Raw genomic sequence first — 12,037 nt, 5'->3', positions numbered from 1 at the left:
GACCGCGGGTATAGTAGCCTATCTACGCCGTACGGCCCCTACGCGGTACGCACAGGAGTGAGATAAGTTATTCAAAACACTCGACGGGCATCATGTTTTATCTCGCCGCGCTGCGCCATTTCTGTCATTGGCCACACAGTAATACCTTAAAGATTTCAGCAGCTTGCCTAAGATGTCACGTGTTATAGTATGTTGTGAGGTAAGAGACGCATACGCGTCTGTCTTTTTCCAATACTCCAGTATGCCTGAAAGGAGAACTTTTGAGCAAAGGAGCGTTGCCCAAGGTAAACACACACACACACACACACACATATATATATATATATATATATATATATATATATATATATATATATATATATATATATATATATATATATATATATATATATATATATATATATTTATTTATTTAGTGTTCTTAATAGCAGCGCATTGCACAATAAGCATCTTAAAATCGATAATTTTCTTTCATGTTCATCCTTTATTTCCCTATCATATTTGTTTATTTATTTATTTCATTATCAACATTGGTTCATGTAAGGTAGGTTATTCTTTTCAGCTTTTCTATGCATAAATATACTACGCATCAATTCGCGCGGCACGTTTGGCGCGGTGCCTTGAGTAAGTGTTGCTACTCTAAACCAGTGTTCTTCAACCTTTTCTAAGATCATGCACCCTTCCGGGAGCTCTTGAAAAATTCATGTACCCTAGCGCCGTCGACAAAAAAAAAAAAAAAAAAAAAAAAAATCAGTTTTTTATTTTTAAGACCGAAAATATATAAATAAAAGTATTAGGTCTCTATTTTAAATATAAAAAATAGCTACTTGGTCCTAAACAATTATATAGGTGGTAACTGTATAATAAAACAATATAATTATATGTGTATACCTTTTGTATTTCTATTTTTAAATGTACAAATAATGTGATTTTTCAAATGGTTTGAAAAAAAAATACAAATGGAATATCACATTGTATACACACAAGTTATAAAACAGCAAATTAAAAAGGTTTTATATTCAGTGGCTGGGTTGCTGCTGCATTGTTCCAACAATCTTTTCAAAGCGAGGTTTTATTTCACTTTCCAGTGCCCCCCTCATCAGAGAATCCACATCTTGTAACTGGTTTCGCTTTTTTGTTTTAATATCCACCAGATTAGAGAAGCCTTTCTCTGCCAGATATGTTGTTGGCATCCGCACTAGATAAGTCATGGCCATTCGTGCAAGTTCTTGGTACTCTGGAATTCCTAAAAGTGAGCACCAGAAATCTCCATAGTAGGAGAATTCATGGAATGATGACTTCTGTGCAAAATCAGTGGACAGTTCTAGCAAAGTAGGTGTCAATGATTCCAGATTGGCTAATCTGGTATTAGCTGAGACAAAGGGTTCACAATCCACATACATTCTTCGAGTGCTCTTGCCTCTTGATCAGGAAATAGATACTAAACTTCTTTTCCAGACTGTCCAGATGAAAAATAACAAAATCCTTAATATTTTCTTCCAGCGAAGGAGATAGCACTTCCCAGTTGCACTCTTTCAAGAACTGATCAAGGAAGGAGAAACTACCGAAGTCCTTAGTTTCAACTTTTCTTTTCCATAACCCAATCTTTAACTTGAAAGCTTCAATCTTGCCAGTGACATCAAAAATATCCCCACCAAAGCCTTGAAGGGATAGGTTTAATTGATTCAGTTTCTCAAAGATAGAAGCCATGTATGATAATCTGGCAATCCAGTAGTTGTCCTGGAGCTTGACAGCCCTTTCGTCTTCTTCTTCTGTCAGAAATACACACACTTCTTCTCTTAGTGTTAGAAATCTGTTCAACACTTTGCCACAAGACAGCCAACGAACTTCTGCATGAAGTAGGAGCTTAGAAAATTCTGCATCCATTTCCTTGCAAAGCTGTTCAAACATGCGACTCTTTTTTGCTTTTGCACGGATATTATTCACTATCTTTACCACATCACTGATGATTTCGTCAAAATCACTTTTCCCCACATTTGACAGTAAATTCTTGGCAGCCAATGCCTCCCGATGTATTATACAGTGAATAGAACAGCAGCTGGGAGCAACATCCTTAATTTTCTTAACAACACCTTTCTTACTTCCAACCATTGCTGCAGCCCCATCTGTGGTAACACAAGCACATTTTTTCCAGCTCAGATTATTCTTGACCATAAACTCATTTATCTTGGTGAATATTTCCTCTGCTGTTGTCTGCACACCTAGTGGTAAACAAAATAGGAAATGTTCTACAATTTTCTTGGACTGACTGTCAGGAAAGCGGCAGTAAGCTAAAAGTTGAGCAACATTTACAATGTCAGTGGTTTCATCGAACTGCAAACCAAACCAGGGTGCTGCCCTGAGCCTTGTAAGTAGCTGATCCTTCAAATCTTCAGCGACTGCCACAGATCGACGTTTCATTGAGGAGTCTGAAAGTGGAATACTCCGAACCTTATCACGTGGTTTCTTGCCTCCATGAAGATGCTGGGCAGCTATTTCTAAGCATGGAAGAATGACTGTCTCAGCTAAAGTGAAAGGTTTCTTATTTTTCATAAGTATATGTGCTATTTCCATTGATGTCATTAGAAGGGACTTCTCTTCCTTTTCTTGATGGACCATAATGCTATCGAAGGAGCGTTGTTGCTTTTTGAGTTCAGCTCGAGTAGCTGGATAAGGATTCTGCTCCTCTTCATTTGGCAAATAAAATCCATACTTCACATAGTCATTATTCCACTTCCTTCGCTTTGATTTCAATTGAATGGACGTACTTGATGGATGATGCCTTTTTTGCTTGAAGCTCGTTTCACCGCCATTCTTCGGTGTTGGTAAAACTGATCCAGTTGGGTGATCTTCCTGTCCATTTTCATCACTTGTTGTTTGCCTTTTATCCAGTTCCTCAGGTCGTAGTTCATCAGTAACACCGGGTTTCTTGAAGTACTTGAGCAAAGCCATCTGCAGGAAAAACAAATTCTCCAATAAGCTTTGTTTTATTACAAATCTACCATGCTATATTCTGCCATCTCAGTATATTCCTGCATAATAATAATAATAATAATAATAATAATAATAATAATAATAATAATAATAACTACTCTAGTTTTAGCCTCGTCTATCCTGGTAAAATATCCTATGAGTGCCCCTGAAAATAATTATATAATCATAATGCACCCAGTCTGGTACTTCTCGCCGTCTACATGCCACAAACACAAATTAACTCATATTCAAGACATTGTGACATGTGTGGATAGGTGAATGGAAGGAAACACGACACGGGTATGTACTGTACAAGTGTACATCAGAGTTAATTTCCCGAGTATTTTCGTTGTTGCTTCTTCAGGGGAAAGAAGCAACAGCGAAATTAAATGAGAAATTGTCTGATCTGCATACCCGTGTTTCCTTCCATCCACCTATCATTATTTACTACTCACCAATATACGAGCGATTTTGAGTGGTTAAGTCGGGAGTCAACTTGACTGTGCGTCCGAAGGAACGTGAAGGTAGAATGAGGGTAGCACTGTACTGAGTGTATACCTCTACTACCAGCGCCAGTGACACGTCTAATACCAGTACACCGCCGCAGGCCCGCAAGCTGCAATGTTGCCAACCCGTGAGGCGCGAATTGTGTCACAAAACCCGTCGTGAAAAGTACCTATACCAAATTCCTCATACTTTTCCCCACACTTTGGGGCAGTATCTGCCTATCTGGGGAATGGCTCTTTATACTGTGTATAGTAACTATAGTTAATACTGAGTGTAATATACTAATATAATACACATATTTTTAATACTATAATCTCAATTTAAATTAATTTCTTACATTACACTTACAATTTTCTTCCTAAAACACCTTTTCGTAGTGTGCATTCTTGTACACACTAGCCTTGTCATGTACCCCTCCATGTACCCCATTATTTCCATGTACCCTTTGAAAAAAATCATGCACCCTGGGGTGCACCATGCACCCAGGTTGACTATCACTGCTCTAAACAATCGAGTGCCATCCCGGGTTGCCAGGCTTCATTGCGTCAGTTTGTTGTGAGCTTGTCACTATAAGCTCATATACTGAAACACTGCTCTCACCACAACTATTTTCAAAAGCAACAAATTTTCAAGACTTATTCCTGCTAATCATGTTTTAATCATATTAACCTAGCTGGCATTGTGAGCATGTGAAAAAAAAAAAAAAAAATGCCCATAAAGTTTTATGGAGAGAGAGAGAGAGAGATTCTGTATGCTGCAATGAAATCTAAACAATCATTGAGGAATTCGTCCCAGCCAATTGTAAATATATATTGCAAGAACGTCATATCCTTGATCCATGATCCTCGATCGCCTCTCTGCCTCACATAATGAAGTATTAGATCGAAGCAGATGCATGGTAATGAATCATGCAGCTCAGCTTGCGGCGGTATCGTATGTACATCCATCTTGGAGTACCCTGGCTTTTTTTTTTTTTTTTTTTCCTTCTTCCTCTCCTTTTTCTATTGAAAAGAGGAAAACTGCCAGAGTGTAACAAAAACGATTAAACAAAAAACTCCACTGAGATGCCGTCCTCACACGTGCATATGTAGGCTATAGTAAATTTGATTATTTATAGCTATATATATATATATATATATATATATATATATATATATATATATATATATATATATATATATATATATATATATATATATATATATATATATATATATATATATATATATATATATATATATATATATATATATATATATATATATATATATATATATATATGCATGCATTTGGGTAAGTAAAATATGCCTGGTGTTATAGTAGTAGCTAGTAGTAGTAGTAGTAGTAGTAGTAGTAGTAGTAGTACTATTGATTGATACATTTATTGTTGAATTAATAAATAATTACAACAAAGGAGGAGGATGGGCCTTGCCACCCACTCCCTGGGCAAAGACTTAAGGTTAAAGTATCACAAAAATAACTCTGGACAGTATACACAACAAGAATACAAGCATTTCAATAAATAAATACACATATTGCACACCTTATTGCCTAAGACATCCTACAGTCTGGGAGCAAACTGAGGATATTCCCTGAGTATATCCCTGAGGGTGGCAGAGTCTAGGAGATGGTCAATGAGGCTGTACAAGTCATGCTGACCTTGTGGCCTAAATTTAGCAATGAGAGGACATTCCATGATATAGTGACGCAGAGTGTGTCCCCTTGGTGTAGCACACAGCACACAGCACACACCAGGAGAAGCACTGACTTCCCAAAAGTATTTGTAGCCTAATCTGAGCCTCATTGCCACCCTGTCATGTGATGCAGTGTGTCTCCCGTAGGTGTAAGCACAGCTCTGGGAGACACGTGCATAGTGAAGACTAGTGCTACTGCCCCTATGGCAACAAAGCTCCAACTGATCACTAATGCTACTTTGTACAAAGTCCTTAATGCTACTCTTAACATAACCCAGAGTGTACTCAGTGCCAGGGTCCACTGTGTCATCTTGTAGGGCACACTGAGCAAGGTGGTCTGCTTTTTCATTTAACGGGATACCCACATGAGAGGGTATCCAGATGAAATGGACCGTGGCACCAGCACCTTCTAGGGCGTGGATGAGATCAAGACACTTATTAACTAGATCACAGTCCATGGGGGAGGTGGATTGAAGGGCGTACAATGCAGCCTGACTGTCAATAAAGAAATATACATTCTTATGGAGAGGCGCCACAATGTGGAGCGCCTCCAGTACAGCATACAGTTCTGCTCTAGTGGAAGACATGGGTGCAAGGAGCCGCCTGGAAACCTCAGTGTCAGTGTAGAGACTGGCAGAGATGTAGTCACGGATGAAGAGCCCACATCCAGACCTGCTGCCATTGACTGACCCATCACAATAAAAATGAATAGCCTGAACGTGTGGATATTTGGACAGTAGTAGTACTAGTATACGTAGTAGTAGTTGTTGTATTAGTAAGTACACACACACACATATATATATATATATATATATATATATATATATATATATATATATATATATATATATATATATATATATATATATATTAGTTTTATAGTAGCAGCATATCACAGTAGAACACAAGTACGTGCGCTGGCAATCATGAAAAATGCAGTTCTCCATGATGAATTTTGGTTTTGTGGTGAATTAGATAGCAATGATTAACATTAAAGAGCATAAAAATATTTGCAAACATTTAGGAAAAATAGCTGGTAGATAAACAGTGTTAAAAATGTAGGTAAACAAATATCACAAACAAACGAATACAGAAAGAAAAGAGACGAATAATAATAACAGTTGTGTTCATGTGGAATGCTGCTTCTTGGTATAAGATATACAGTAGTGTTCTGCTATTCACTGGCTTTCAAGAACAGAGAGAGAGAGAGAGAGAGAGAGAGAGAGAGAGAAAGAGATACGGGTTCCAAGAGGAGGAGGAGGAGGTTATGAGGTGGCAGCTGAGGGAAGCAGTCGTCAGCTGATGCGGCGACACGCGTACACCTACAAGTGGTCGGGCGGGCCAGTGTGGCAGATTGTGACAGATAAAAGCAGATAACGTACAAGTATACACAAAGTCTACTAAGGAGTTATAACCAGAAATAAGCAGTTATATCGTGATCTTAAATGTACCCAGCGTTGCTCAAAGTGAGTGTGTGTGTTTATGTAGGGTGTTGACAGGTGGGTGCACATTCACTCTCTCCTCGCCCTGGCCTGTCATACCCTGGTCAGCATTGCTCGTAGTCGTTGGGTTATCAGATCAGTGTTTGGTGTGGAGATTAGCTGCTCTCTCTCTCTCTCTCTCTCTCTCTCTCTCTCTCTCTCTCTCTCTCTCTCTCTCTCTCTCTCTCTCTGGAAAATATGTTTTGTTGGATTATGGGACTTATGTATGTGAATGATCTACAATTTTCGAGGACTGACATATTTCTTGCATACAAACCTCGCTCTGTGTGATGGTGTAGGTAACTCTGGTCATTTGGTAGTGGTTTCTTGCAAAGGAGTAAGAGACTTTTCCCATGTGCTATGTCTCTTTACATATTTCTTTCAAGCAGTCTTTTTATTTTGTAAAGGTGTAAGTTAATTAGGTCATTTTACATTGAAGTTTGTGGTCAAGAAGTAGACCTGTGTTAAGTTATGGTGGTCTTAGTCAAGTTCTTATTGCACATCATCAAACTTGCCTTCCCTGCTCTCCTGGACACCACCCAAAGGCTTATCAGTCACATGCTAGTGTACTGTATTAGGAATTACCAAGTGACATGTGGATAATGACCACTGACTGATGAAAAAATAATGAGACAATCTAATCACATTCCCTACCAAGGGGGAGTAGGGAATGAGAAAGTAATAGTTTGTGATTATGGTAGTTTACTTTATAAAGGAAAGAAAAAAACTTAGTGTGAGGTTAGAAAGCCCAAAGCACCTAAGCTGAGGAGGTGTTTGAATTATTGTTCTGTTAGGGGGTGACCCTGTGTAACTATCCCTCATTCTAGACAGTGACCAGTAGAGGACAAAATTGCTAATCTAACAGAAGACAAGGGAAGCAGGGAGTAGTAGTGGATGGAGGGGAGCACTTACATGCTGTGACGCCACTTCCAGTCTTCTTCGTGGAGGAGTTTTCAAGTGTCACCCCAGCAGAAGATGTCAAGAGGCACAGCCTCCTCACCTGTTGCCTCTTTGTGTGGGTGTGGTGGTTATGGCCATGTCTGCAGGGAAGTCGCTGACCCCTATAGCTATTACTATGGCTGTTGCTGCTTTGAGCCACCTCATGGTCACTGTATTTGCCATATCTGGTGGAGGGTTTGAAGTACTGGGAAGCCCAGGGGGATAAGCATAGCATGAAGGAGCAGGAAGATAGGCCATGGATGCAAGCTAGAGCCAGAAAGATGGCCAGGGGTTAACAATGCCTTGTGTCACATCCTCTTCCTCTACCTGGCTTGACCTTTTCTGATTGGCTGTCTTTCCGTTATTAACTACTCTTTATTATTGGGTTTGTTTTTGCTTCTCCTTTTCACTACTATACCCATCCTAAATCCTCTTCAACTTGGTTTAGGGAAACTTATTACAGATAGTCCTTTCATGGATTAACTTTCACGTGGAAATGAACGGTAGATGTGCTGTGTGCATGATTTTAAATAGAGGAAACTAGATGGGATTTGGTAAAGCAACCAAGGATTGCCCCCTCCTCCCCCAAGCCACAATGCACAGGCCATCTCTTAGTTGCTAGGAAATTCATACCACTGCCTTATATATTTCATTGTTCTCTCAGTAATTGAAGAAGTTTTGGGTTGTTATTCATTCACTCCATCTCTCTCCCTTGGGTAATCAAAGTTTTCCATCCATTCTATATTACGGCTACTTGGAAGACTTATCAACTTAGAGTCTCTGGGTGGCTTCAGAGTGGTCCGTTAACCACCATCAGCCATTGCCCTGGGATGGTGTGATAGAGGCATCACAATCACCCAATCTGGTCCTCTGTCCTGGGTTGTATTACCAGCCCCACTATAGGTTATCTCCCATATCATCTTTATAGTAATCCTTCAGAGCCCAGGGCTTCCTTGGGGTCTATCAGTCCTCCAGTGGGGGTCCAATGTAGCATGTCCTGCACTTCTGTGTATAGCAGGGATGCTTTACAACAACTCTTAGGAGGCACTTAGGTTTCCTTGGTCTTAATGTCCCTAGGGTACCTTATACAAATGGGTCATTGTTCACTGTCCTCTTGCTCTCCTTCTCCCAGGGTAATGTGAGCTCCTGAGGCTCCTTCAATTTTATATAGCTACACATCCATCAATAACCTTTCTAGGTTCCCAACATCTCCCATTTGTATATTCAAATTCCAATGATCTTGGTCTTCCTAGTTAAAATGCACTCCATCCCTGTTCCATAATCAATGTACTAGGTTCTCTCTGTTTACAATTTAGTAATAGTTTATGAAAGTAACACTACGTTGTTATGATAGAACTTCTATATTAAAACAAGCATGGGCTCCTTTTAATCTCATGCTTGAATTGAAACGCCGTGTTTACTTGCTTTACTCTATCCTATTTTTTTGTCTTCCTGTGATGTGGAGAGTGGCTTCTCCAACCTTCCTTCTGTAAGTCCCAGTTCAGAAGAGGTGTTCCTTTATGTGCCTCTTCTGCTTTTCAGTGGGCAAATCCTGAAGCAGGAAGGTGAGTTCTGGTTTATGCTGCTCTTTTGTCATCGCAGACTGGAAAATATTTTATTTTATAAAGACGAAATTCTGAAATGCAAGACTTACACAAATATATGACGACACTCAAACAGAGGAGAGACAAAACAAATGAACAAACCATATCACTGAGTTTATACTGTTGAGAGTGTGGAATGTTCTCAGATAATACATCTGGAGTGCTGTGTATTGGAGTGATAAGGTTCAGGTAGTGTTTCAGGCTTCTCATATTCAATGGTGTCCTTATTTACTAATCGTTTATTATGAAGGCTTGTTGAAAGCATTGATTTCTTTGGCAGATTTTGTACTTGGAAAGTGTCAGGCTGACTTGAGAGAGAGAGAGAGAGAGAGAGAGAGAGAGAGAGAGAGAGAGAGAATGCTTCAAATAGTTTATTGTATTATTTGTATGATATGCATCTTTGTATTTATATGTTGTTTTCCTAATGAAGGTCTCATGATTTTGCTATAGTCTGTTCACCTAAGTCTGAGCCGTGAAGCCGAGCCTCATTTGAAAGGAGGCCGCTGATTGGCTGGCCCCCTCTCTCACTCACCTTGTGTTGAAAGGCTGCGTCACGAATGCTTTGTGGTACATGCTTTTGTTTTATGCGTTATATCTCATCTTATACACATAACAGACAGTTTCTGTTGGTACCGTTACACTCAACAGTAAATGCAGAAGCTTTGATACTCGGGGAAAAACAATTAATAAGCAACTATGAAGAAGTTTTAGTGAGTTGAAGTGGAAAACTTTTCGCGACATCTTTATAAGACGTTTTACTTATCATCATATCCTTTGGATATATTTAAAGGAATGCTGTTATAAATGATTGCATTTCATAAAAGAATGTCTCCTGTATGGTATGCATCTTCCAAATTATAGTTAAAAGATAATGTAAGCGAATTACATAATTATTTATGAGACGGTGTCACTCGCGGTGACGGGCAAGTGACGGTGGGCAGCACAACACGATACTGTATCCAGGAGGTGAGGATGGAGGTAAGGCGAGAGCTGATTGGCTGGCACGCTCCCCGCTCACTGTGTTGAGAGGCTGTGTACTGACAGCTCTTGTGGTACATGTTTATGTTTTATTCCTTATATCTTGTCTCATGCACATGACAGATAATTTCTGTTGGTACCTTTAGCCTGAGCAGTGAATACGGAACTTTCGATACTCAAGGAAAAATAGCAATATGCAACAATAAAGAAGTTTTGACGAGTTGAAGTGAAGGCTGCATTGCGATAACTTTATAACACAGTTTATTTATCATCATTTTCTGTGTATATATTATAAGGAATGCTGCTTTAAACTATTGCATTTCATCAAGGGATGTCTCCTGAAGGTAATGCAACTATCAAATTATAGTTAGAAGATAATGTAAGCAAAATAGAGTATTATTTATGGGAAAGTATGACTTGCTAGGAAGGGCACGGAGGAGTGGTTGCGGTGGAAGCATAATCCAGTTATAACTGGATCAAGGTGAACCAGCAGTGTGTCTTCACTGGCGGCACTCCGCCGCACCCTTCCTCGCGAGTCATACTTTCCCATAAATAATTCTCTATTTCGCTTACATTCTCTTTTACCTATAATTTGGAAGTTGCATACCGTTCAGGAGACATTCTTTTATGAAATGCAATAATTTATAACAACATTCCTTTGAATATATCCAAAGGATATGATGATAAGTAAACCGTCTTATAAAGATGTCGCGAAAAGTTTTCCACTTCAACTCACTAAAACTTCTTCATAGTTGCTTATTAATTGTTTTCCCCGAGTATCAAAGCTTCTGCATTTACTGTTGAGTGTAACGGTACCAACAGAAACTGTCTGTTATGTGTATAAGATGAGATATAACGCATAAAACAAAAGCATGTACCACAAAGCATTCGTGACGCAGCCTTTCAACACAAGGTGAGTGAGAGAGGGGGCCAGCCAATCAGCGGCCTCCTTTTAAATGAGGCTCGGCTTCTCGGCTCAGACTAAAGTGAACAGACTACAGTTAGTGACTGTACCTCCTTGCTCTTATGCTAGATTTTTTTTTATTATAAGAGCATCATTCATTACAGGTCTTTTTGTTCTCTATTATTACTATAAGGAAGTTGAGAAAATTGCTTTAGAATTGGCAACAACAACAAATAATAATAATTATACTAGTGTGATGAAAGCATTTAATGAAGTCTACTATCATGTATAGTTCAGACACATTAGGTTACAAGTCATGGCTCACTTGCTTATTATTTTCAGTTGGCCACACATGGTGACTTTACTTGCAGTGTGCATTGTGCAAACCAAAGAGTGGAGCCAGTGTGTAAAGCAGTGATACTGAGGATCAGTTGTCTTGTTTGGTGTGACATGCAGTGGGGGTTGGGAGGGAACCAGGAGCCATCTTTGAAGTATGTTAGAATGGATGGAAGAGATTGAGGGAGGTGTCTGGCCAGGAAAGCTTAGTGCACTGAGTTGACAGGCAGAAGGAATTGCTCAATGACAGGCTGCTTCTGAAGAGGCTTAGCTCATTTCCCATGAAAATGGTGCTCAACATGTGTTCTCTTGGATGAATATTAAGAAACATACTACAGGTGCTTCATGTAGAATTATGCTGAAATATATGGTTCAGAAACCTTGTCAGATTGATTAGAGAAGAGATGTGAAAATTTCTGAAAATGCTAGTGTTATATATGAAGGACTAGAACCTAAGCAAAAAGACTGCTAGACTTAAGTACAGTGATTGATTATGTAAAGATGTCATAATATAAAATCTCTTGACTTGTTGGCTTTGTAAGCAAGTAAGTTACTTTGTAGCTCTGTATTCTTATGAAGAATAGTGAGTAGGATTTTCCTTTACATATTTGTATGTTAGGC

General features: G+C 39.1%; 2 protein-coding genes across 2 annotated transcripts in view; one reads left to right on the top strand and one right to left on the bottom strand.

The window, feature by feature from the left end:
- Window positions 1-729: 729 nt before the first annotated feature.
- On the bottom strand, window positions 730-3,987 carry LOC123507205 (zinc finger MYM-type protein 6-like). The gene is made up of 2 exons (XM_045259900.1): window positions 3,429-3,987; window positions 730-2,952 (listed from the first exon to the last, which is right to left on the bottom strand). The coding sequence occupies exon 2, from the start codon at window positions 2,950-2,952 to the stop codon at window positions 1,387-1,389; it is 1,566 nt and encodes a 521-aa protein (XP_045115835.1). The 5' UTR covers window positions 3,429-3,987; the 3' UTR covers window positions 730-1,386.
- A 2,448-nt stretch (window positions 3,988-6,435) lies between these two features.
- The window catches only part of LOC123507075 (glycine N-methyltransferase-like), a 45,330-nt gene continuing 39,728 nt past the window's right edge, over window positions 6,436-12,037 (top strand). Inside the window, exon 1 of the mRNA XM_045259627.1 lies at window positions 6,436-6,640. The gene's annotated coding sequence lies outside the window, so the exon portion shown is untranslated. The remainder of the gene's footprint in view (window positions 6,641-12,037) is intronic.

This window comes from Portunus trituberculatus, chromosome 21, assembly GCF_017591435.1.
Source record: "Portunus trituberculatus isolate SZX2019 chromosome 21, ASM1759143v1, whole genome shotgun sequence".
In the NCBI taxonomy this organism is placed as follows: domain Eukaryota; kingdom Metazoa; phylum Arthropoda; class Malacostraca; order Decapoda; family Portunidae; genus Portunus; species Portunus trituberculatus.
The sequence above is the reverse complement of the archived record's forward strand: the minus strand, read 5'-3'. Positions and strand labels throughout refer to the sequence as shown.